Below are 26,743 nucleotides of genomic sequence, written 5' to 3' on the forward strand. Positions count from 1 at the left end.
TTCTAACTTAATTATAAACTACAGAAGTTTCAGTGATTGCACAATATAACATTTTTTCAACCCTCTGTTTTATGATCACTTCCCAATGACACGTTCAGATAGAGCAGCAAAACCATACTGAGTGCAGATTTGAAAAGCGCTTCTTAAAACATCTATGTGAGTGGATGACAAGGTTTAAATACCATATAAGTTAAAATGCAGTAAAACCTTTCCTGATAAGAACCCAGGGAATTCCCTGGCGATCCAGTGGTTAGGACTCTGCGCTCTCACTGCTAAGGGCCCGGGTTCAATCCTTGGTCGGGGAACTAAGATCCAACAAGCCATGCTGCGCAGCCAAAAAAGAAAAAAGAAAAGAACCCAGCACACCCTGAACCCTGCCTAACTACTTTTTCCCATGATTGACTCAAATTTAATCTGAAAGAGACAAATGACAAAACAATATCAGAAACTTACTTAAGCCAGAAGGAAGAAGAGAGGAAAAAAAGAAACAAATAACTACATTACATTTATTTTTACATTACATAAAAGATGCACATTTTTTCCCACCACCTTTACATCTCTGAAATCGGGATGTACCTTACAAAGTCCTACACTTGTCCTTGACCAGGTGGTGTATTGTGTGAGCAGGTAAGAACCTGGCCATACTGTTCACAGTGTCACCACTTGAGATATGTTCATGGTTGGTACCTCATGTGTTACGTTTAACTGATTTTTTAAATGAACTTTTTAAAGATTTTTTTAAGATTAATTTTTTTAAGATCATACCATGATTTAGCATTGAAACAAAAAAGTTTTAGAAATGCCATGATATTTTGCTTACATTTTCCCATTTATATACAAGAATGTCATGTGATAAAGAGCTATGTCTAAATAAGTCTAAAAGAGCACTTTCAATAAGTATATAATTTTTAAAATCTATGTTATAAGAAAGCATTGTATCATCATTTAATTGAATTTAATATTTTTCCTTGTTAGGGGTACATAAAATAACGGTGCATCTTGCAATCATGTTACCGAATTGGTCTTATGGACCCTGACTTGGGCCCTAGCCCAGCCAAGGCCTCCTGTTTCTTTTCCTATTCAGATTCACATGGCCAATAATGAAACTGATGCTGAGACTAAAACAGCGCAAGCTTTATTGAATGGCCATTCAATGGCTGAGAATGGAAGTGGAAACTTAGTTCACAAATCAACTTCTCGGTCCGGCAAGATTTTTAAAGGTAAGGTTAATGAGGGAGAGCCCTATGCATTGGTTTTCTGGGAATGGGTGGGGTTCTTCCTGGAACTGGACTGCCATCTCTGTTTCTTCCTTCTATGGTCCTTCCTGTCTTGGCTGCCAGTAGGTGTGTCATTTAAAATGCTAATGTAGGGACTTCCCTGGTGGCGCAGTAGTTAAGAATCTGCCTGCCAATGCAGGGGACATGGGTTCGAGCCCTGGTCCGGGAAGATCCTACATGCCGCGGAGCAGCTAAGTCCATGCACCACAACTACTGAGCCTGTGCTCTAGAGCCTGCGAGCCACAACTACTGAGCCCGCATGCCACAACTACTGAAGCCCACGTGCCTGGAGGCCGTGCTCTGCAATAAGAGAAGCCACCGCAACGAGAAGCCCATGCACCACAACGAAGAGTAGCCCTTGCTCACTGCAATTAGAGAAAGCCCGTGTGCAGCAACGAAGACCAAACACAGCCAAAAATAAATAAATTATAAAAAACGAAGTAAATAAAATAAAATAAATGCTAATGTAGTACAATGAACATATAACAGGGCTCAAGGTCTGCTGGAGGTCGGGTCTTCTGCCATCTTGGATTTGGCCGGTTGTTCTAATCAATTCTGGTGGCCTCTTGTTTTTCTCTTCTGGTGGTTTTCCATAAGACAAAGATAACACTTGCCCACAGCTTACCTTCCCTCAGGGAAGGGAAAGGGTTAGAGCCCGAGGCTAACAGCCATGGTAACAATCCCAAGTGTCTTAGATTGGAAGAGGTAGTGTCATTCCAGTTGGTAAGGTCACTACTCATAAATCTCTCCAACAGCTTTACTTGTACAGCTGGAATGCCCCACCCCAGGATCTTCCCTGACAAGTCTCTGCCCTAGTTGCTACCATCATTTCCCCACCACCAAAATCAGTTTCCCAGGAAAGGAAGAAGCAAAGCTGGCAGCCGCTTTTTTAAGGATCCAGCCATCACCTTTTACTCTCATCAGTCAACTTTGATTATAAGATATTATGGAACTCAAAAGTAAGTCTACCTGGTATAAAACCTAGTGCTAGTGTATTAATCAGTAAGAAATTACATTTAGAATCATGACCCAGATTACCAAAGATTCATTTACTGTTGCAGAAAATAATAATATAGCTTAGAGGGCTTCCCTGATGACACAGTGGTTAAGAATCCTCGTGCCACTGCAGGGGACACAGGTTCGAGCCCTGGCCCCAGAAGATTCCACATGCCACGGAGCAACTAAACCTGTGCACCACAACTACTGAGCCTGTGCTCTAGAGCCCGTGAGCCACAACTACTGAGCTGGCATGCTGCAACTACTGAAGCCCACGTGCCTAGAGCCCGTGCTCCACAACAAGAGAAGCCACTGCAGTGAGAAGCCCACGTACCGCAACGAAGAGTAGCCCCTGCTCGCCACAACTAGAGAAAGCCCGCACGCAGCAACGAGGACCCAACGCAGCCATAAATAAAATAAATAAATGTATAAAAAAAATAATAATATAGCTTAGAAACATTCCCAATAAGAAGGGTTGAAACAAAAATGAGGTTTAGCTAACTCACCATCAGCTAAATCTTCACTTTCTGGTAAACTAAAATTATGCCATTCTGTATTATAGTCAAGATCCTATGAGAACTTCCCTTAGGCATTAGGGTTATATTAAAAATGTTTGGATTAAAAAAAAAAACATGTATCGACGTACCTCTATCAGTTTCAAAACTTCACTTCCAGGTCTGGTAAACTGGGGAAGGTCTAGAACATTTCCAACCTTCCTGAAAAAGTGAACTTAAATTCTTCTAACATCTTCCTAGATGATCATATCTGAACACGGCTTCCCTTTGTGTTGGCAGAGGGTGTAAAAAGTACAGTGGCATATCCCTATGATAAGCTCGGTTTTTAAAAGAGTAAAATGGTAAAATTTAGTAAATTACATACCATGTCATACAAGGTTTTATTCTATTTATTTAACTCTATCTCGCCCACTCTAAACTTCTTGAAAGTAATTTTTCACCAAATTTGCCATATCATTCTTGGCTGTTGCCTGGAGCCAATTCAAGCACATTACAGTATGAAGTACATGTACATTTATTTTTTAAAGCATATAGATGTACTTCTATTAAGGTCTATTATCTTCACACACCAAAATCTTCACACACACATATTGACAGCTGCTAAATTTTTATAAAAATTTTTAAGGGCTTCCCTGTTGGCGCAGTGGTTGAGAGTCCGCCTGCCGATGCAGGGGACACGGGTTCGTGCCCCGATCCGGGAAGATCCCACATGCCGCGGAGCGGCTGCGCCCGTGAGCCATGGCCGCTGAGCCTGCGCTTCCGGAGCCTGTGGTCCGCAACGGGAGAGGCCACAACAGTGAGAGGCCCGCGTACCGAAAAAAAAAAAAAAAAATTCTAAAATGCTGCTTTATATTAAACACCTTCTCAATACACCTGTATTTGGTACATAAAGGTGGAGACTGCACTAGTTATCAGATGTCACCATATACCCTGTGTTTTCTCCAAAGGAGAGGATATTAGTTCTGATACTTTTATTCTGAGAAATTCTTTAAACCATCTATATGGTGCAGCAATCTTTCATCTACAGGTATGTATGGTCAGGCCACTCAAGATGGCTGCTTTCTTGCTCTCTGTACCGTCCCCGCCTGACCAGGGCCTGCTTCACCTATACCCTACTCACAAGACTGACCTTCCTACATACTTGCCCCAGCTGTTGAGAGTTTATCAAAGGGGCGGTGAGGGGCGTTCCCCTCTGCTGGTTTCCCTGGTAACTAATGAACCCACCTGACATCAGTTCCCCTATAACTGGTAACCTCCCCCCGCCCTCCCCAGGAGTAAGACTACCTCCAACTCCTGCCCACCTGGTGTTGCTCCAGGACCTGGCTTCAGAAGTGTAAGTTCCCCCATCCACTAAGCCATTGATGTTTCTGATTGCTCACTCCAGGCTCTTTCTTCCCTCCTGAAGCTGGGCAAGCACAGCCCTTGTAGGCCTATGGAGCACAGCCCAATAAGGTGCTATCTTACACTACTGGTTTCAAAAAATGTAGTGGCAAGTGTTTCGATTATAAAAATGGAGATGTGGTTAGATTCACGATGGGTAAACTAGTTGTGATGGTTGATTTTATGTGTCAACTTGACTGGGTGTCTGCGAAGGTGCTTCCGGATGAAATTAGCATTTGAATAAATGAATTCAGTAAATTGTTCTCCCCAGAGTGGGTGGGTGTCATCCAATCCACTGAGGGCCTGATTAGAAAAAAGGGCAGAGGAATTCTCCACCTTTTTTATTTTTCCTGCCTTCTGTTTGAGTGGGAATGCCTCATCTTCTCCTGCCCTCAGACTGGTATTTACACCATCAGCTCCTTTGGTTCTCAGGCCTCAGACTCAGACTGAACTACTCACCCACTTTGCTGGGCCTGCAGCTTGCAGATGGCAGATCAAGAGACTTCTCAGCCTTCATCATCGTGTGGGCCAGTTCCTCGTAATAAATCTCCTTCTATCCTCTTGGCTCGAGTTCCCTGGAAAATCCTGACTAGTATACTAGCAGTGTTTCTGATTTCTGTATTAGGAATTCCCTGCATCATTGAACTCTGTGGGACAAGCAGGTATTAAAACAGTTAATAAATAAATAAGCCAGCATAGGAATAGTGCTCCCTCTTGTGGCCAAATTCCTTGAAAATTTTCCAACAGGGGAAACCTATCTCTTGCAGACACCAGGTGTTGTCATGGACCCAGACCCCAGAGAAGCCCACTTACCATTGTAGGTGCTTTATGTAAACAGGAACACGATTTTTTTTTTTTTTTTTTTTTTTTTTTTTAGGAACATGATTTTAAAAGCTGGGATTTGGGTTTGGGATAACGCACACAAATAAATAAGCACACACATTTAAGCCATAAAAACAGGAAAAATCATATTTTACTGGAGTCTGGTACCATTAGATTTTCACTTTTTAATGTCTACCACGTGTGAAGAATATGTCTAGACACATCGAAAGGGATATATCTTCTAAAGGCAAAAATGGTCTTGGGGTTTTGTGGATTCTTCTCCTTGTTATAAAATACAGTAGTTCTCAATCAGGAGTGATTTTGCTCCCCAGGAGAGAGTGGTGATGTCTGGAGACATTGTCACAACTCAGGGAAGGGGTGCTACTGGGACCTAGAAGGCAGAGGACGGGGATGCTGCTAAACATCCTACAACATACAGGACAGCCCTCACCCCCAAATTATCTGGTTCAAAATGTCAATAGAGCTGAGGTTAAAAAGAAACCCTGGTATAAGAATTCTTTCATCCTTTTCATTCATTTGTAATATATAAACCTTCAACTTAACAAGTAGTAGTTCTTCATCTCTTGTGTATTTTCTGACAACCACAATACTTCCATCACACCTTAAATGCAAGGGAGATTTCTTAGTCTCGTCAAATAAACATTCTATGTTAAAATTTCAAAAAAAAAAGTAGTAGTTATTAACAGCAAAGCCACATACATTCTGTTAGAATTCCAGCAATAAAGCTAAAAATTCAGGAAGGATGATTATTTTGAACTCAGTCTCGTGTCTGACTACATCCTTTTGGATTATATATTTCGCCTTATAATGTAATATATTTACAACATTTAACCATTGTTCTTCAAAATAGAAAATATATTTGGATGTTTTGGTTGCTAGCTACCGTGAGATATAAATTCAGTTATTGTTCTCTCTTAGCAAAATACTAGGAGAGTGAAGCTTTTAAATTAACTCCAGGTGGATCTGAAATGTTTTCATTAGGAAAACATGCCTGCTAGCGACAGTTGCGTTGAGAGCGGGAGAAAAGAGAAAAGATTGATGCGAAATAGTCATCCCTCTGGCAACCAAGGAAAAGCAATTCTTTTAGGACCTGGAGCCCCAGCCTGGGATCTCTGAATCCTTAGGCTCTGTGAAAATAAGAGGAGTCTGAAAGCTATTTTCAACATTTTAAAAATGCTCTAATAACAACTTAACACTTATCTACAAGAAAATTTCTTAGACTAACTAAAATAAAAATCTCGGTGTGTAGACACTACATACAAGTTCATTTCATCTGATGAAATATTGTAGGAATTTATAGATCCTGTGGGACAAAATAATACGAGGAGCCTTTTGTGATTAAATAAAAAGTTAGAAACTACTGCCCTAGGGAAACCTAGCAGTTGAGATAAGTGTGGAAAAGTATAATCATGATACTACGATATTGCGCCAACTTTTTTCCTCTAGTTTACTACTTGCAGTGCTTAAGCGCAGTGCTTGGTATATAATGATAAACTCAAATATTCTGGCTTAACCCAGGACTTTAAAAAGGAGTAGAACCTCAACTTCAGAATGGTGGTGATGACAGTAAGAAAGCCACAAGGGAAACAATAGAGGGACAATGGGCCAGACTCCTAAACCCATCACAGAGAACCCTCCTTTCACATCAACCCTGGGGATCTGCATTTGTTTTTATCAAGGAGACCCATGGGTTGTTTCCTTATGGATCTTAGTGAAATTTAGAGCTATAGTAACTTCTAGGCCCTCACCTTAACTACTCTGCCACCATAGTGAAAAGCAGTGTTCTTTCAGGGTAACTCCACTATTTTATTTGGGGGTCACCGCTGTTTAGGCCAGTACATGCTAACAACAGACAAAGTACCCACACTCCTCAGTCTCCTTTGCTAGCTCTTCCTCTATCACTCCGGTTTTGGTTGGTGTGCCTTGGAGACTGTGATCTGGACCCTTTTCTCCCCTCCTTATTATACACCCCCTGGCCCCCAGGCAATCTCCTGCACGTCTATAGCCTCACTGATTATCTATACGCCAAATCCCCCACATTTATCCATCTAGCCTAGATAAACCCATATTCTTAGCTCCAGACCAATGATCTGTTTATTATTCAGTTGGATTATTTACTAGGCAGTCTCAAACACAGCAGGTCCAATGTAGAATTCCCAGTCTTTCCTCTGAACTATCTCTTCCTCCAGGTTTTCCTAACTCAGTCAACAGTACCATAATTCAGTATTTTACTTCTCCCAGAGTCATGGATTTCATCTTTACCTTCTGTCATTGAATGAATTGGGTCCCCATATTCATATTTTGAAGCCCTAACCCCCAGGACCTCAGAATATGACTATATTTGGAGATAAGGCCTTTAAAGAGGTAATTGAGTTAAAAATGAGGCCATTAGGGTGGGCCCTACTCCAATCTAACAGATGTCCTTAATAGAAGAGGAAATTAGGACTTACAGAGAAACACCAGGGATGTGCGTGTGCAGAAAAAAGACCATGTGAGGACACAGCGAGTAGGCAGCCATCTGCAAGCCAAAGAAAGAGGCCTCAGGAGAAACCAAACCTGACAACAGCTTGATCTTGGGCTCTCAGCCTCCAAAAGAGTGAGAAAATAAATTTTTGTTGTTTAAGCCATACAGTCTGTGGAATTCTGTTATGGCAGCCTGAGCGAACTAATACACCCTCTCCCTCTCCCCAGTCACCAAGTCCTACCCACACTACTTCCTAAATAACTCTGCAGTCTATCCTCTCCATATCCGTTTCACCTGTCCTCATCCAAGCCCCCATCAAATCTTTTACGGATGCCTGCAGCAGCCTCCCAAAGCTTTTCCTGCTTCCCCTCTCACCCCCCATAACCCAGTCTCCAAGGGAAGCCAGAGTGACCATTGAAAAATGAAAATCGAGGGACTTCCCTGGCGGTCCAGTGGTTAAGACTCCATGCTGCCACTGCAGGGGGCGAGGGTTCAATCCCTGTTGGGAAACTAAGATCCCACATGCTGTGTGGCATGGTCAAAAAATAACAATTTTTTTTTTTTTGCGGTACGCGTGCCTCTCACTGCTGTGGCCTCTCCCATTGCAGAGCACAGTCTCCGGACGCGCAGGCCCAGCGGCCATGGCTCACGGGCCCAGCCGCTCCACGGCATGTAGGGATCTTCCCGGACCGGGGCATGAACCCGTGTCCCTTGCATCGGCAGGCGGACTCTCAACCACTGCGCCACCAGGGAAGGCCAACAATTTTTAAAAATTAAAAAATAGAAATGAAAACCAAATCCATTCCCCTAGTTTAAACCCTTCAATAGTGTCCCCGTTTCTCAAAGAATGAAATCAAAACTCTTTCAGTTGGCTGGCAAAGCCTGGCATGATATGCCCCTGCCTTCCCCTCTGGCCTCATCTAGAATCACTTGAGCTCCAGACACAGCCACTTCTGATAGGTCTTCCAGTGGCCAAAGAACACTAGTCTTCCCACACAATTTTTCCCCTTGTTGGAAATTTTTCTTAGCCCCTCCTCTTCATTTGGCTAATGTTTATGCATCCTTCTGGTCTCAGCCAAATTGTCACTTCCTAAGAAGTACTTTCCTTGGCCTCCCATGTTGGATCACCTCTTATAAGTCCTCATAGAACTCTGTACTCTTCTTTCATAGTACTCTTCTCAAGTGAAATTAAACAATTATCTGCAAAATCAGGTTTTTTTGTTTTTTTTTTTTTTTGTGGTACGCGGGCCTCTCACTGCTGTGGCCTCTCCCATTGCGGAGCACAGGCTCCGGACGCGCAGGCCCAGCGGCCATGGCTCACGGGCCCAGCCGCTCCGCAGCATGTGGGATCTTCCCGGACCAGGGCAGGAACACGTGTCCCCTGCATCGGCAGGCGGACTCTCAACCACTGTGCCACCAGGGAAGCCCCCAAATCATGTTTTTAATGTCTGTCTCTGATATGTAAGCTCCTTGAAGCTAAGTATCGCATCTCTCTTTTTTTATATTTCCAGAGCTAAATACAGTGCCTGGAAATATTGGTTGAAGGGATGAAGAATGACCAGAATATATAATTACTTTCAAGAAATGCATCTGAGGCTCCAAAGGAAATGAATGTACTTCTCCTAAAGGCCCAAAACATTTTGGGCGAAGGCTTTGATTTGAATTCCAAAGCCAAATATTAAGGAGCCATAAAAGACAGAACTGAAGTTAAGCCAGAGGAAAATGTAAAATTATAACAGGTCTTACTTGCTTTTGGTCTATATCACTGTATTTCCTGACACTGTAAAATTATTTTGTACCTTAAATGACTGCAGAGTACTCCATCTGCTAAGAGAGAGTAGAGCTTGGCTGGAATAAGAGGTTTAAGGACACCAGTAAATATTCAAAGGAGGTGTTAGGGGAAAAAAAGAAGGGACTGAGAGAGGGCAAAATAATTGGCAGGCAGCACTGAGGGCAGAGCTGGGGCTGCGAATTTTATGGGCCCCAATGAACTAGGATTTAAGCTACATGAAAACATGTAGCTTATGAATTTCCCAGGGCTGCCCTAACAAAGGACCACAAACTAGGTGGATTAAAACAACAGAACACTAGTCTTTCACAGTGCTGGAGGCTAGACGACCAAAATCGGGTCAGCAAGACCATGCTCCCTCTGAGGTCTCTAGGGGAGAATCCCTCCTTGTCTCTTTTGGCTTCCGGTAGCTTCTGGTGTTCCTTGGCTTGTGGCAGCATCACTCCAGTTTCTGCCTCCATCTTCACATGGTTGTCTTCTATCTGGGTCTGTGTGTCCCAATCTCCCTCCTTTCTCTGACAAAGACACTAGTCATTGTAGGGCGCACGCTAAATCCAGGATGATTTCATCTTGAGATCCTTAACTAATTAAATCTGTAGACTCTACTTCCAAATAAGGTCACATCCTGGGACTTCCCTGGTGGTTCAGTGGTTAAGGCTGTGCTTCCACTGCATGGGGTGTGGGTTCCATGTCTCTGGCTGGGGAACTAAGATCCCACATGCCACGCAGCCAAAACAGAACAAAACAAAAAACAAATAAGGTCACATCCTGAGATTCTGGGTGAACATAAATTTGGGGGGCCACTATTCAACTCAGTATAAACAGGGACTTGTTTCATTCACTCCTCTACCCCTAGAACTTAAAATAATAATTGGCATGAACTTTATGCTCAATAAATATTTGTGAAATAAATGACTACATAAACAAATAAATAAAAGAGGTGCAACAGAATCAAAGGTGCTAAGGAGTGTAGGTGCTTCCACGGAGATGCCAAGATAGGGTATCAGCACCAAAGTGAGTTACCAGATGGATTGCCAGCCGCAAATTCCCCAGGGAACAATCTGAGCAGCCATCACACAGCTGTTCAACCTCTCACCTCTCACAATATAAAAGGATTGAAAGACTGAAGACTTAGGGGCAGATATTATATGGAAGATTTGGAAAAAAAAAAACTGTGCTTGGGAATCCCACCCAATCTACCACGACCATCAAGAGAAAGGAGTAGGGGAAGTGTTACCCACTCACTTCAAGTCTAGTGAGAGGAACTTACGAGCCCTCCAAGAGCTGGAAGAGATCCTAGACTCACACCTGGGCAAGGGAGACCAGCTCTGCAGGGAAGTAACTGCACTCCTTCTAAAGTTGCATGAAATCCTAGATGCAGACCTGACAAGAGGAATATCAATCTGAAGTTGTTTTTAAAAGGATCCTGCCCCAAAGAGCAGCATGTCAGGAAGAGAGGAACCTGGTCATCTGAGGCAAGAAGGGGAAGAATCTGAAAGTGATCAGGACGGTCACTGCCCACATCAAAGCAATGGCAATCAGTTGGCCCTGGGTGGGGGGGTGGGATGGGAGAGGGAGGGAGGTGGTCCTCTGGAGACCACGTGAATATGCCCACGATGAAATCAGCTTAAAATCTGCCCTGACTAGAGAGAACACGGGGCCATCTTTCAATAAACACATTTGGTTCACTTTTTTTTTAGTTCTTTTTTTATTTATGTATTTTTAAACTTATTTTTTTAAATTTACTTTTGGCTGCATTGGGTCTTCGTTGCTGTGTGCGGGCTTTCTCTAGTTGGCGGCAAGCAGGGGCTACTCTTGGTTGCCGTGCTTCTCATTGCAGTGGCTTCTCTTGTTGCGGAGCACGGGCTCTAGGCGCGTGGGCTTCAGTAGTTGTGGCATGTGGGCTCAGTGGTTGTGGCTCGTGGGCTCTAGAGTGCAGGCTCAGTAGTTGTTGCCCATCGGCTTAGTTGCTCTGCTGCATGTGGGAACTTCCCGGACCAGGGCTTGAACCTGTGTTCCCTGCATTGGCAGGCGGATTCTTAACCACTGCGCCACCAGGGAAGCCCTGGTTCACTCTTAACTTTGCTTCACTGCCCCAGCAGGGTCAGAAACAGCAGCCACGGAATAAGAAAGGCAATGGGAAAGGGGTAGAAGGAGCTGCCCAGAATCTCTACCCACACCCAAAATTCTTATTTGCCCCCAGGCCTAACAAGGAAAGAGGAACCGAGTCTTTCCTTTGAATGAAGATGGAAACGGCAATTAGTATACTGGGTCTGACACTGCAAATTACTGAATTGAAGTATACGGGGTGGATGTTTTATTTTATTGATGTATAGTGGATTTACAATATATTACTTTCAGGTGCACAACATAGTGATTCAAAAGTTTTATAGATTATACTCCATTTATAGTTATCACAAAATATTTGCTCTATTCCCAGTGCTGTATCCTGGTAGCTTATTTATTTTATACATAGTTGTTTGTACCTCTTAATCCCCTACCCCTATCTTGCCCCTCCCCACATCCCTCTCCCCACCAGTAACCACTGATTTGTTCTCTGTATCTATGAGTCTGTTTCTGTTTTGTTATATTCATTCATTTCACCTTTTAGATTCCACATATAAGTGATAACATATAGTATTTGTCTTTTTCTGACTTATTTCACTAAACATAATAGGGAGTGGATATTTTAAATTGCTGAATTGAGACTAAAATGAACATAGGACTGAAAGACCGGAGAAGTCATGGAATGAGCTCCAGTTTTCAAGAGGCAAGAGAAAGACTAGCCCCACTCGGCAGGATTAAAGAGACAAAAATAAAGTGGCTTCTATGATTACATCCCATGAGTGCAACATGCTCCAAGTACAAGTCTTAGTGGTTTCAGTGATCAGTTACATAATCTGGGCTGGGTAGAGAAGGAAGAGTATCCAGGAAGGGTCTGATGGGAGAATATAATCACTGGGGGTGTAGAGCCTCCAGAAGGCTATGGTGTACATAACTGGTATAACACTTCTGAGATGAAACAATTCTGGGTGAGAACACAATCCGGAGTGTGATCCTGGGGGATTAGGTCACCAACGTGCTTTGAAGCTCAAGAGGTAAGGAAAGAGATTAAGGAACGTTAAAGCCAAATTGTTATATAGGTGCAGAATCTTTTGGGATTCTGTCATGGCTTGAGATGAAAAGGAAGGTGATGAACAGTAGAAACTAACACAACATTGTAACACAACTATACCCCAGTAAAAAAAATTTTTTTTTAAAAGGAAGGTGATAATCCAGATCCCGTTTGCTACCACTCTCTGAAAACTGTTCCTGTCAAGATCACCAGTAAGCTCCACAGCATCACATCCACTATAGACGATTCTCATTTCTCACTTACCAAACAGCAGTATTTGACATAACCACTTCCTCATTCCTGACACACTTTCTCCACTTAGCTTCAAGGATCCCACCCTCTCTAATTTTACTTCTCCTTCCTGGCCATGCCTTTTCATATTCTGCTGGATCCATCTTCGATTCTTAACCATTAAATGTTGGAGGACCTAGAGCTGAATCACAGGAACTTTTCTCTTTCCTGTCTCACCCCCTAAGAGATTTTACCCAATCATATGGCTTTAAATATTTCTATATAGTCCCAAATGTATATATCTAGCTCCAAAATCTCCCCAGACTCCACACTGCTTACTTGATATCTATGCTTAGATATCTGTCTAGTAGAGCTCTCAAATTTAACATGCCCAGAACCAAACGCCAAGCCATCATCTGCTCTCCATCTAAACTTGCTCTTCTCCAAATTTCCCTAGCTCAGTAAATGGCACCATGATTGCCCAGTTGTTTAGGCCAAAAAATTTGGAGTCAGCTTCTATGCCTCTTAGTTTACATCCCATCTGCAAATCTTGTCAACTCAGCCTTCAGCTTATAGCACCAAACCCATCCAGTCTCCACCACCTCCACCTTAACCCAAACCATCATCACCATCTCTCTGCTTCCACACTTACCTTTCTGTAATCTCTTCCCCACACAGCCTGAACAATCCATTTAAACATAAATCAGATTTACTTCTCTGCTCAAAGTCCCCACAATAGCTCCCACCCTTCTCAGATGAAATTCTAAATCCTTGACATGAGTTTTAAGGCCATGTGTCTGGCCATGTCCCCGAGTTTTTCTAAGGCTCTGTAAGGGTCATCTTAAACAGTTGTCTCTTCATGCTGGGGACTAAGTATTTAAAAAGTTATCACATATTGTTTCCAAGAAATGTCTCTGAAGGCACTCAATGTTCTTGAAAGATGTATTTCATCCTTTTTGCCCTTAGTTACATGAAAAATCTACCAGTCATGTACTATATACCCAGGGCTCTTTTCCAAACCCCACCCCATCCCACTGCCAAGGAAGCACTGCTTGAAGTCCTCCTTTGCCCTCAATGCTCAAGTCAAATGTCCCCTGTTTTGGAAGCCTTCTCTCTGTCTACTGCCGCCTAATCCATCATCAGCCTCAATACCCTACAGGGGGGGGAAAAGTTCTCTCGTGTTTCCTCAGCTCTGTATTCATACATAGTGATTGAATGGGAATCTGTAAAACTTGTGTCTGCCTTGCATTTCTACCTTGTAAGGGACAAGTCTATTAACTCACACTTTAAAAAGATGTATATATACTATATTTCATCAATTCTAAGCCTCACTTTTTTTTATTTTACAGACTGAAATTGGGATGACTCCTAAATTATATAATTAGAGAGCAAAGTTTATCAGCGATTTTACTTTCTTGGTGGTATATAAAATGGCACCTTGAAATTGATACTATCTTACATTTGATTAAATACGGACTATAAATCCTACGCGTTTATGTTCCTCAGTCTTCACTCGCAAAATTTAATATATCATTCCATATGACGGTTAATTATTTTTGCTACATTAAACTTAAATATAAATTGAGTTGGGAATGGGCATAATTTCCTCACTTCCAAATTGCAGACTGCATCATACGTATGAAAATGCTCCAGAGACCGCAAAGCATTATATACATGATGGGTATTTTTTCACATTTAACGATTACTAGTTAATAGAAATAATCGACGCTCTACGCGCCGACCTGACGGCTCCAAAGCCCTAAGGGCCGAATCTGGGTTAGATAGTTCGACTCACGCAGGTAAACGCGCCCCGCCCCCCGCGAGCCGGTCCCTACTCGCTTTACAGGTACAGACTCAGGTGCAGGAGGCAAACTCCGATTGGCCGAGGGACACGAGATGCCCACCCAAAGGCACCGTCCGAGCATGCGCGGTAAATTAGACGCAGGCGCGCTCCGCGCATGCCCGGTAGGCAGCGGCCGCAGCTTGGGCGCTCGCGCGGGGTCGCGAAGTGCCGGCTGCTCCGCTACCGTCAGGTATGAAGGGCTGGGGTCTTGCAGCTGCCTCCTCCTCGTTCCAGCGCCATGGAATGCCTGCGGAGCCTGGCCCAGCTCCAGCCCCGCGCGGTGAGGTTGCCCCGGCGCACCCTGTGCTCTCTGGCCTTGGGCTTGACCCCCGGGACTCGCCCCGTTGCCGCCTGCGGCCGTGCTGCCCAACTGCTCGGAAGGAGGTGGGCCGCGCCGCTGTACGAGCCCCGCCGGCTCCCCACGGCAGGTACTACCCTCTCCGCCCCGCAGCCCCGGGACGCCGGACTTGCAGTGATCCCGGGGTCCCGACCTGACCGCCGGAGCCCACGTGGCTGTGGCTGCCGGCCTCGGTCTCCAGGTCCGCCCTTGGGCGCCCGGCTCTTGTCCCTTGCACAGGTCCGCGTGCCGAACTGCGTCCTACCAGCCCCGAACGCGACATGCCTCTTGTCTTTCCCACCGCCCCGGCTGCAAATCTCCAGGCCTAAGTGCGCTTGTGAAAAGACTTTAAAGAGTTTCGCTCTTACCTGTCATCATAGTGCTGAAGCTAAGATTAGGCTTATCTACCTGAAATATTTTTTTAAGTATTTCCCCTGTCTTCTGTCTCTTCCTTATGGACGGACACATTTATACCTTTTCCAGTTGCTCAGCTAAGGGGTGGGGACGCACCTAGAGGTGAGGCTGAAGACTTTGAAACTTAATGGGAAGAGTTGCTTCTGAGAAAGATCTGACTTTTTTTCCAAGTACTGTGTAACCAGACAGCCAGAAGGAGTCGGGGGATGGGGGGAGAGGGGTTGAAATTTGAGTTATTTTTTTTTTCCCCTGAATGATAGAACATGACGGTAATACGTTGACATTTTCACAAATGTGACAGTGTGGGTGCTAATATTGCTGAGAAACAAAAGGCATTAAAATATATGGCTTCGCAAAAAATGTCCTCAAGTAAGTTTCTCAGTTGTACTCTTAAAATGCTCCCGAAGTAACTCACCATCTCCACCTTCTTCCTCATACCCATTAGGAGACTCTTTCCAAATTGGGTTACATTTCATATTCCCTTCTTTGTTTGGTAAATGCCTGGGAACCCAGGTTCAGCCCATCTAATGTTTTAGGACAAAACATTAGATGGTAACATTTTATCTAACTTGTGACTGATTAGCAAAAGCTGATGTGTAGCTCTTTAACCTTTATTCAGCTGACCCTCATAACATGGTTTGTATTTTGTAGAAGGGAACCAACAAACCTCAAGTGGTAACAAATTAATGTCTTTAAATGTATGTAATAGGAAGGAATAAGATCAGAAGTGAGAATATATCTACATGTTCTGCAGATAGGAATTCTGTTCATTCCTCTTACGTTTAGTATTTTGAACAGTGTCCTATGTCAGGCATTACATTTACTTGGTTATACTTGAGAGCTCACTTCAATTTAAATCACATGTTTTAAATAGGTTTATTTTCAGATAAAGATTTGTCTTTATTCCAGTTCACTGCGGTCTCCATTCCAGTGCAGTAGGTTATTTCATAAGTATGTTCACTCTAAAGTATATGTGTGGAAAAGAAGGTAGTACATAGAAGTAAAATCAGTAGGTTTCATAATTTATAGGTCAAATAATCCTGATATTGGACTGCTGAAAGGTCACGTGGTTCTTGTAATGTATGTTTTCTAAACTGTACCAATGTAACTTGCATGAAGAGCCTTTCTAAACTAGGCAAAAAAGAATGGGCATTTTATTTTAATCTCAGAACATTGTTATAAACTTGTTCATCCTACTATAAGATATCAATAATACTTAGAAAGGAAAAGCAGTGACTGGAATCCACAGATGATCCTAATGCCTCACCTAAGCTACTCATTCATTGCCAAACGTAACATTATCACCTACAAATATTAACAAGAGTGTTTCTTATTTTCCCTCTAGGAAAAAGATTCAAAACATAGTAAAATAGGCTGAAGACCTTCACATACTGTGAGAATTGTATCTTAGCTGCATGTGAAAACCAATCATATGATCACAAGGAATTCTCTGATTCGTTTTTCAGGTGAAATTCACCGGTTTAGAACTTCTGATGTCTCTCAAGCCACTTTAGCCAGTGTAGCCCCGATGTTTACTGTGGTGAGTATGTGTGGTCTGTTTGATGATATTACTTAACTTTGTTTTATAATGAATCCTTATAAGTCATTGTCTTTTGCTTAGCCAGTGACCTGAGTACCAGCTAGGTTTGCTTCACAGCACTCTTGAAACTTTGCTAATGACTATAGAGCTCATCTTTTAATACTAGAACAGGTGGCTCAAATCACAATTCAGAGCTTCCTATTTGAATACTCAAGATTTCTCCAGAAATCTATTTAGAAATCCTTGAAGGCTGTTAATTACAAAATGGCTTGAACCTGTGCTATGCAACGGTAATATGTGCAGAAGCATTTTGAGGGCAGCAGTGTATTACCTGAGAGTGCATGCTTTGAAGGGTCATGATCTCTGCAGCTTTCTCTTTTGTTCAGAAAAAAATTGAATAAAATAACACAAATGGTGTGTCTCACACACACACATATTTAGAGAGAGAAAAATAAAGTACTTGCTCTGAGCCAGAGTTTCTAATATCAGATCTCAACTCTGTCTCTTACTAACTGGATGGACTTGGACAAGTTATAACATCTTTGTGCCCTAGTTTTCTCATCTGTATACTGGGGGTAAAAGTACCCACCTTATAGAATTGTGAGATTTAAATTAACTCACATATGTAAAACTCTTAAAAATAATACCTCATGCATGGTAAGCATTCAGTGTATATTAGCCATTATATATCATCCTTATTATTTAGGCTTACTAACATAAGAACTTTTCTTTATCAACTATACAGAACAAGATAACTTTTACACGTAGTTCTGGGGGTTATCACACTTATTCACTGTTCCGGAAGAGTTAGCCAGTTTAACAGTAAAAAATCAGGTGTTAAATATTGAAAAAAGGTTCTTTGCAGGTGACATCATTGTCTACCAAGAGCACTTAAAATCAGTTGATGCTATTTGAAATAATGTGAGTTATATTACAAGGTAAACATTTAAAAAAAAAATCAGTTTGTATGATCTCATGGGTTTTTTTAAATCAAAAAAATCCCATTAAGGAAAAAATATAAATATTGAGATGCAAAAATATTCACCATACATTGTTAAGTTGAAAGTGGAGGGGAGACTGCAAAGAAGTGTGTGTAACATGAATATATTTAATAGGAAAAAGTCTGGAAGGACATTCAGTAAAATATTATCATGGTTTTCTCTAAAATTTGTGACCAAATAGTTTTATTTATCTTTATTTTCAAATTTCTGCAGCAGACGTATATATTTGTGAAATAAGTGTAAGGAGGTAAGCTAGTGTGTATTACACAAAACATAAAGCTTCCCTTGATGTAAATTTCCCTTGAACTCTGATGTTTTATGATACTCATATATTCCTGTTGATCTTATCTTTGCTCATGAGAAGCAAGCTGAAATATATATTGTGAGGTTTTATTGTGTTATTATTAACACAGCATGTGTATTTTCCATGGTAATAACCCAGGACTTGGACCTACAACTGTATCTTAGAGTGTGTCTTCCTGAAAATGCATATTTAATAGTAATTAATACAGCTCAGTACCTAGTGATTCATTAAATATTATTTGACATCTTCAAACTTGACTATGGACAAGTATTACAGGAAAACCTCCTCTCTGCTTTATAGGAAATAAGCACAGTTTCTGCATTGTGTCCTCTTTTTAAATTATCAGAAGAGGTCTTTTTTGTAAACATTCATTGATTCTGCAACACCCACCAGAGAGACTTCATAGCCTCCCATAGATAATTGGATTCACAAGATAAGCCACACTTGGTCCCAGTCTGTTCAGAAGGATAAAGGATAGGAAGTGCAGAAGGGCAGCATTAGGTGTTTTCTCTTCAAAAGAAGTCCTTACAGCCACGCAGGGGCTCCTGTGGCCCCCTGTGTGACAGCTCAGGTGCGAGGAGAGGATATTCTCAAATGTGGGTGTGAGATCCACCTTGCCTTAGAATCCCCAGGCCCTCTAGTGCCAGTATCTTGTAACCATCCCAGAGACACATCCAGGGCTCCCGTAAGGAGCATAGTCAGTTACAAGAACCACTACACTCGGGAAAGGCAGAACCATGGCTTCCCAACAGGTGTCTGTAGTCTGTTCTTAGTCTTTCCAGTCCAGAGCAGTCTGTCTACCAGTCATTGGGCACTTTTACCATAAGCGTTGTTGCCTAGTAACACAACTGACACTCCTTTATCAGATCTCCCGGGAAACCAAGTTAGAAAGTTAATCCAAGGTCAGATTTGTCCTAGCAAAGGGAAAGGGAATTTTTTTTCTTCCCAACAGGTGTCTGTAGTCTGTTCTTAGTCTTTCGCAGTTATGGTTTTTATCTGTATTTCAGTATTTGGGAGGATTATAATACCATATGATATGATACCATAAATAGTGTACTGATTTGGGAGAAAATAATATTTTATTATCTCTCTCCAGACAAAATTTGACAAAGGGGGAAAGGTTACTTCTTTCGGTGAGTATCTGTAATTTTCTTTTAAATCACTCGTCAGTGAATGAGTGAACCCACTGGAAGTCAAGAAATTATAATATTTTGAGTAGAATATTCTTTGCATATATGGATGTGTTGAAGGAGATCTTTTTCAGCATTTGCCCATCTGTCCTAATTGGAACTGGCAACACCTGACCTGTGTTGTTGTTGTGTCAGGAGCCACTTTCACTCTAACAGGATGTTAAGAGCGTAGGCTGGTGTGCAGCTGAGAGAGAAACACTCTTCTCCCTTTTGTTTCTCTCCATTAGTCTCCCTTTCACTGCCCTGGTCCTCATGTCCCTCTCCTCCTGTACCATGTTGAAGGCAGAGAATCACATAATACCACTGTTACTGCAGTAGCACTGGGTGACAGCAGACAGAAGGGACAGGGCACTGGATGGCAGTCAGATGGAACTCTGCCAGTGATCGCTCTTACGGACGGTTACTTTTTTAAATGAAACCAAGCATTACTTTACTGTCTGACCTCAGGTGCAGGTTTCAGGTCTCCCATGTCCTTCCCACCCCGTGGTCCTGTTCCTGCTGTTGCTAAGATCCTAGTGGAGTATTTGGGGCATTTTTTGGCTCAGCATCTCCTTCAAAAGGTTGTTCTACTTAGAGCTCTGTCACAGGTGTGGCTTGATACTACAAGAATAGATGCTACTATTACCAGCATCATTTCTTGAGTTTCTTCATCTGTTTTGCTTTCTCTTAGGTAATAAATTTAGTTCTTGGGTAGGAGAATCTAGTGTGAGAACTGACTTCATTTTCTCATTTTGTATTAGTCCAAGAACAAAGAAAATTGAACTTGTCTGTTCATAGATTTAAAATGCTGAAGTTGATAATGTAGTAAGGAAAAAAATAGAAAGTAGAACTGTAGTTCTATACAGTTCATATTTAAAAATCCATGAATCTAGAGCTAGAAATTGATACTGTAAATTCCAATGATGTATAGCTATGGTTTTTATATTGGTCCCAAGGGGCTTTTCTAAGTACAGAGAAATTTTATGAAGTATGGTTAAAAGGAGAAAAGAAAAATTAGTTTGACCAGATTTAGCCTGAGTCTGTTTTTGAGGTAGAAATGGGTATTAAAAAGACCCAGTTTAGCTCTTGTTTCTGGTAGTAATAGAAGATTATCTTGGTGGTGGGAGGGGTACTCTGATATAAAAATCTAAACTTTTCGGTTTATTGGTTTACCCACTCTTTTTATTGAACATGTTTCTTTTATAGAAAAGAAGAAAACTGACTTATATCAAGAATTAGGTCTTCAAGCCAGAGATTTGAGGTTTCAGCATTTAATGAGCATCACAACCAGAAACAATAGGATTATCATGAGAATGGAGGTAAAGGATTTTATTTCATATACATTTCTCCAGCAGTCTTATAAAAGTTCCTAACTATCTTGACCAATAACTAGGTTAAAAGTAATTTCGTAATAAAAATAGCTATGTGAAACATAGAATATTTTATAATATAACATGTTGTTAAGAGTAAAACTCATTTTACATGGATTATATACATATACTCAGCAGGCATAGCACTGCTCTATTTATGATGGAAAAGATCTGACTTTGGTCTCCATTCTCACTGTTTGAATTTAGTCTCTAGTTTCTGAAATAAGAGAAAGAATCTTGATTTATAATAGACATTTTCAGTTGTATACAGTTATGTGTAATTGTAGTGTAACTTCAGCTACTAAAAATACATTCTGGTTTTCCAAATAGCCTAAGAATATCCTTTAAAGTTTATCATCTTAATTTAAATTTTTATTTTTATCGAAAGCTTTAAGTTATTTTGGTGGGCTAACATTTAAGGTTTGGAAATAGATGAGGGGATGCAGATCTCAATGGTATCGGCCCTGCAGTGGACATGAGACTTGGTTTCTTCAAAAAGTCTTTGGTGGCAGGTTTTTGTCAATTTATCTAGAATTAATTTTTTAAAAAATTAAAAAGGGAAGCAGTCTTTTCCCAAGTGATTTTTCTCCAAAACACATTCTTCACTTTTATTATCAATAGCTAGCACCCTTCAAAACAGTACCTCTTTAATGAAGAGAGAGAGAAGTATGTGATAAAGCAAATTTAGCAAAATGTTAATTGTATCATCGAATTGGTATGTGTATAGGTATTCACTGTGTAATTTTTCAACTTTTCTGAATAAAAATGTTCATATTATCGTTGACCCTTGAGCCACATGGGGGTCAGGGGCGCTGAACCTCCACACGGTCAAAAATCCACATATAATTTATAGCCACAGTTCTTCCATATCTGCTGTTGCACATCCTCAGATTCAACCAACCACAGATAGTGTAGTACTGTGGTATTTACTACTGAAAAAAATCTGCATGTAAGTGGACCCGCATGGTTCAAGCCAGTGTTCAAGGGTCAGCTGTAAAATGGGGAAAATGTGAAAGAAAAATTTCTGATTTTTATATCACTAATACAGTGGCCACAGGCTACTCTTCTGTGTTACTCTTCTAACATAAAAGATGTCAGTCTTTTTAGAATAAATTTTTAATTTCATAGTGTTCTAAATTAGAGTGCTAAGGATACATCTTATCTTTATCATTTTGAATTAGCTTAATGTGTTTTGGTGATATTTTAAAAAGGAAACTTTCCCATTTCAGCCAAACTAATCATGATTAAACTAAATCTTTTCTAAAAGTCTGCTGAATACCTGACTTTTAAGAAGACCTTATCTTGCTTCCTTTGTTCTCTATATTTCTCATGATTACCCTGGAAGTCCTAATAAATACATAATTTGTTTAATTCTAGTTCTGTTGAGACTGAGTTAGAGGTATCGAGACTTGGATTTATTTTAGGCTTCCTCTCTTTAAAAAAAAAAGTCGACTTTTTTTGAAAAACCAAACGAACAGTGATTTGGTTTAGGCTTAGTCCAAAATAGAGTATTAAATCCTATTTTATGAAGGTTATTTTTTCTCTACAACTCTGCAACTTACATGTGCGCATGTGTGTGTGTACATGTATATATATATATTTTTTTCTTTTTTTTTCCCCAGTATTTGAAAGCTGTGATAACTCCAGAATGTCTTCTGATACTAGATTATCGTAATTTAAATTTAGAGCAGTGGCTGTTCCGGGAGCTCCCTTCACAGTTGGCTGGAGAGGGTCAACTTGTCACATACCCTTTACCTTTTGAATTTAGAGCTATAGAAGCACTCCTGCAGTATCGGGTAAGCCTGTTTTTATTTAGCTTCTTGAATGTTTTCTGGTTTTACAGTGCTATTGAGGAGGAAGACACATTGGTATTGTTTTAATAGCATTTTCTCTAACCACACCCTCCCACCAAATAAAAACATTTCTAAGGGTCTTATATGCAGAAAGTACTTAATTCTTAAACTTTATGACCCAAACAAATAGATGTAAAGTCTCTAGGTATAGTATACATAGAGTCTCTTTGACAGTCATGTTATGACATTCAGTGAAGCTCATTTCAGGTTGTCTATCCGTTGTTCAATTTTAATAAGTGTATTCAGGGATGCTAATTCAAAATACTTATCCTAAATATATAAATGAACATATCAAAAGGTTTTAACTGTACTCCATTTTATTCTCTAACTAAATTGTTGTGTAACTGCTTGCACATGATAAATATTATAGCACAAATCTTTCATCAAATCATTCTGGTAGTTTCCATATCATTCTTTGTTTGTGTAATCCTTTGTTTGAGCTAGCTAAATGATGCCTGTGTTTGAGACCTAGTTTGACATGGAAACCGTGTACAATTCTTCTTACGATTCCTCCTTTAAGTTGATAATCATTGAGTGTCTGGGGATCCTGTCAAGCTCTGAACAAGGATGGTCACTGCCTTCCTGGCCCCGACAAATCTTTCTTCATCTTTTCTTCCCCCTATTAGTCAGGATAGTACTGTTCAGGACCTGGCTACATGCAAGAGTCAGTGCCATGAGCATGCTAGCCAGAGTGGGAGAAGAGGAGGGGAGAGTTAAGGGGACATGAGGTGGGTGGGGGTTGTTGGAACCTGGCACCCTTCTTTGTCTGCCTTGCTCTACTGAGGGAGTAGGAGATGGGTCCGTTCCTTACTCAGGTTAATGAGGCAATAGCACCAGCTAGTGCCAGCCAATGAGATGGTGACTAGTTGAAGCCAGTTACTAAGCAGGGAAAAAATGGAAAGAAATGAAGGTATAAACTGGTCGCTGGCAAGCTACACAGACTGACTAAGCTCTCAGCAGCTAATGCTGGGATGGACGGTATATGTTGGAATTTACATTATTAATCTTAGTGCTTAATTCAGCTGCTGTTATGCTGTTTACCAACAGGTATGGAAGAATTTTAATATTTTAAGAACTAGTATAGCTGTATCAATGTATATCTGCTGATTGATTCCTGCTGTGCCTATATTAACCCGAATAATAAATACACTTTTGACTTTTCAAGTTTATTTTGTAAAGTCTAAGGTATGTTTTGGTTTTCAAAAGAGCCTTGTTCATAGGAGTTTTGAACTGTATCCTATTTACAAAGAACATGGGTATTGTTTACCAGATGTAAAGTTTATGTTGTTGGGGTTTTTTTTTTGCAGTACGCGGGCCTCTCACCGTTGTGGCCTCTCCCGTTGCGGAGCACAGGCAAGGTATTGTTTACCAGATGTAAAGTTTATGTTGTTGGGGGTTTTTTTGCAGTACGCGGGCCTCTCACCGTTGTGGCCTCTCCCGTTGCGGAGCACAGGCTCCGGACGCGCAGGCTCAGCGGCCATGGCTCATGGGCCCAGCCGCTCCGCAGCACGTGGGATCTTCCCAGACTGGGGCACGAACTCGTGTCCCCTGCATCGGCAGGCGGACTCTCAAACACTGTGCCACCAGGGAAGCCCAAGTTTATGTTTTAACCAAAGAACGGCAGCTTTTCTTTTAATCAGTCCTCCATTCCTTTCATTATAAGTGTCTGGTGTCTGTAGGGGGAAGAGTCTTACGGGAGTTAATTCCCTGCCAACCAAATGGTAGCTTACTAACAACATTATGCATGGTTATCTTTTAACCTAGGAGATCTAGTTTTTAATCATCTGGGATGGGCATTCCAGCAGTGCCCATGTTCTGAAATGTTACCAGCCTTCCTAGCTAGCTATTACAGATTTCTGTATTTAATCAGAGCATTCACTGACCCTGAGTATTCTAAAAAGATTGTTTTAATTCTTATGAAAGGTCATGTTGTTATCTAGATCAACACTCTTCAGGGGAAACTTAGCATTTTGCAACCACTGATCCTTGAGACATTGGAAGCTTTAGTGGATCCCAAACATTCTTCCATAGACAGAAGCAAACTGCACATCTTACTACAAAATGGCAAAAGGTAAATATGGGTGATTTACCAAGTTGGGAGTTAGACACAGATGTCTTAAACTTCTCTTTCAGTAGTCTTAACAGTGAAATGTTTTACGTATATTCAGGTCCAAAATTAGTGTAATTCTTAGCTGTTTTAAAAATACCAACTAGCCTCGCTAATGATAATGACATTTTTTACTTTGTGACTTACTCTCAGTACCTTCATTTCCATATTTGATTTTCACTGTCTTTCATAACTTTAAGAAAGTAGCCTCGGTAGGAAGTTGAGCTAAAGGGGGCACACAAACTAATGTTTATTGAAAAGCTATTTTGCATAAAATGCTGTATCAGTCTCTTTTATGTGTGTGATGTCATCTCATCCTGTCAGCAATCCTGTTGACATGGTCCTCATTTTGAAGATAAGAAAACTGAGGTCTAAGTAACTTGTCTAAACTTTAATAGCTACTAAATAGCAAATCTAGACTCAAATCCAATTTTCTTTCCCTTCAAGGTCCATGGGTTTTTTTTGTTTATCATAATGCATTCCAGAATTTAAGGATAATATTTTAATTTATATTACAGACTGAATGAACATGCCCTCAGGATTTGTACCCCCTAAAAATCCATTCAGGAGTTAACAGTTAAAATTCCTGAATCAGTAGTTCTTTGTCTGAAAATATTAGGATGTTTTTATGAATTAAAAGTAAACAGTCTGTTCATCATCTGCCATACTTATTAAGAGTAAAGATAAATTTCTGAGCCCAGAAGCTTAAATCACAGTGATTATATGTTTCTGAGATAAATAATATATGCTGAGAATTACATCCTTGGTTAATTTTACCACTTAATGTAGTTTTGGGATTGGGAATTGATTCTCAGAGTACATAGTAAATATAAAAAAATTTTTTTTTTACAAATCAGTGTTTACCATGAATTTATAAGTGGATCTACTTGATAAGACACCAAAAAGACACTATTCTTGTAGGGAAATATTTTTATAGGTTTATGTTATTGATCATTTCTATGCAACTACTCTTACAGCCTGTCAGAGTTAGAAACAGATATTAAAATCTTCAAAGAGTCCATTTTGGAGATCTTGGATGAAGAAGAGTTGCTGGAGGAGCTCTGTCTGACAAAGTGGAGCGACCCACAGGTCTTGTAAGCAGACAGTCATGCTTTGTTCGTTTCTCTCTTAGGATCAGTTGTTTGTCTTTTTCAGGATGACTTTTTAGGGAGGACACAACGTTTTCCTGGGATAGAGGATGTAGGCATTTTTCATCCCCAGTTGTTTCACTGTTTCCTGTACCATACTGCATCTGATTGAATTTAATGAGGACTTATTAAGTGCACGCTGTATACACAACAATATGCTGGGCTTTGACTGTACACGCACCATTACCTTTATCTTCAAAGGACTGGTCACCAAAGTAACATACACATCTACCCAGATAACTTACCTGGAGAGTTCAGCGGGAGAGAGGAGGGAAAGGGTGTGGGGTGCAGGGAGGCGAGAAGAGACACTGGCACAGATTCTGTAAGTCTGGTTAATATGAAAACACTCTCATCTTGTAAACCTTTTATCTCTTATGAATTTAGGAATCATTTACGTTTCTTGTGCACACCCAAGTTTAAATGTTGACTTTTAAATACCCCAAATATTTCATTTTTGTACTTCGCAGATCAGTATCAGAGATTAATACAGACACCTTTGTAATGTGCATAGTTTCTGTAGTGTGTACAGATTTTTCAACATTTTGAGAAATTAGTTGTATTCTAATGAACGATTAAGATAAAAAGGGCTCTATAACGCTTGATATTATAGCAGCTAGATATAGTAGCAGAAACTTGATCACTCTTGTAACTCTTGCTTTCTTTGCTTCTTAGACCAATTTATCTCTAATATGCTTTATAAGTGTCTTTTACGGAGTGCTTCATTCCCACTTATCCTCCTTAGTAGGGAGGATAATTTACAATGTGTGCTAATTTCTGCTATACAGCAAAGTGACTCAATTATACACATACCTTCTTTTATATTTTTTTCCATTGTGGTTTATCCCAGGAGATTGGATGGATATGGTTCCCTGTGCTATACAGTAGGACCTTGATGTTATCATTCTGTATGTAATAGTTTGCATCTGCTAACCCCAAATTCCCAGTCCATCCCTCTCCCACCCCCTTCCCCCTTGGCAACTGTTTCGTAGATAGGTTCCTTTGTGCCATATTTTAGATTCCACATATAAGTGATATCATATGGTATTT

At 40.8% G+C, this 26,743-nt stretch overlaps 1 protein-coding gene across 2 annotated transcripts in view; it reads left to right on the plus strand.

The window, feature by feature from the left end:
* The first annotated feature begins 14,575 nt into the window (after positions 1-14,575).
* Positions 14,576-26,743, plus strand: part of MRS2 (magnesium transporter MRS2) — a 30,482-nt gene continuing 18,314 nt past the window's right edge. The window contains exons 1-7 of one of the 2 annotated variants that reach the window (XM_024752027.1): positions 14,576-14,881; positions 16,671-16,744; positions 19,146-19,182; positions 20,425-20,537; positions 22,211-22,384; positions 24,382-24,512; positions 25,526-25,642. In XM_024752027.1, the coding sequence (XP_024607795.1) occupies positions 14,692-14,881; positions 16,671-16,744; positions 19,146-19,182; positions 20,425-20,537; positions 22,211-22,384; positions 24,382-24,512; positions 25,526-25,642 (836 nt within the window). In that variant the 5' untranslated portion in view covers positions 14,576-14,691. The remainder of the gene's footprint in view (positions 14,882-16,670; positions 16,745-19,145; positions 19,183-20,424; positions 20,538-22,210; positions 22,385-24,381; positions 24,513-25,525; positions 25,643-26,743) is intronic. The other variant, XM_024752028.1, reaches the window with a different exon arrangement.

This window comes from Neophocaena asiaeorientalis, unplaced genomic scaffold, assembly GCF_003031525.2.
Source record: "Neophocaena asiaeorientalis asiaeorientalis breed wild unplaced genomic scaffold, Neophocaena_asiaeorientalis_V1.1 scaffold165, whole genome shotgun sequence".
In the NCBI taxonomy this organism is placed as follows: Eukaryota; Metazoa; Chordata; class Mammalia; order Artiodactyla; family Phocoenidae; genus Neophocaena; species Neophocaena asiaeorientalis.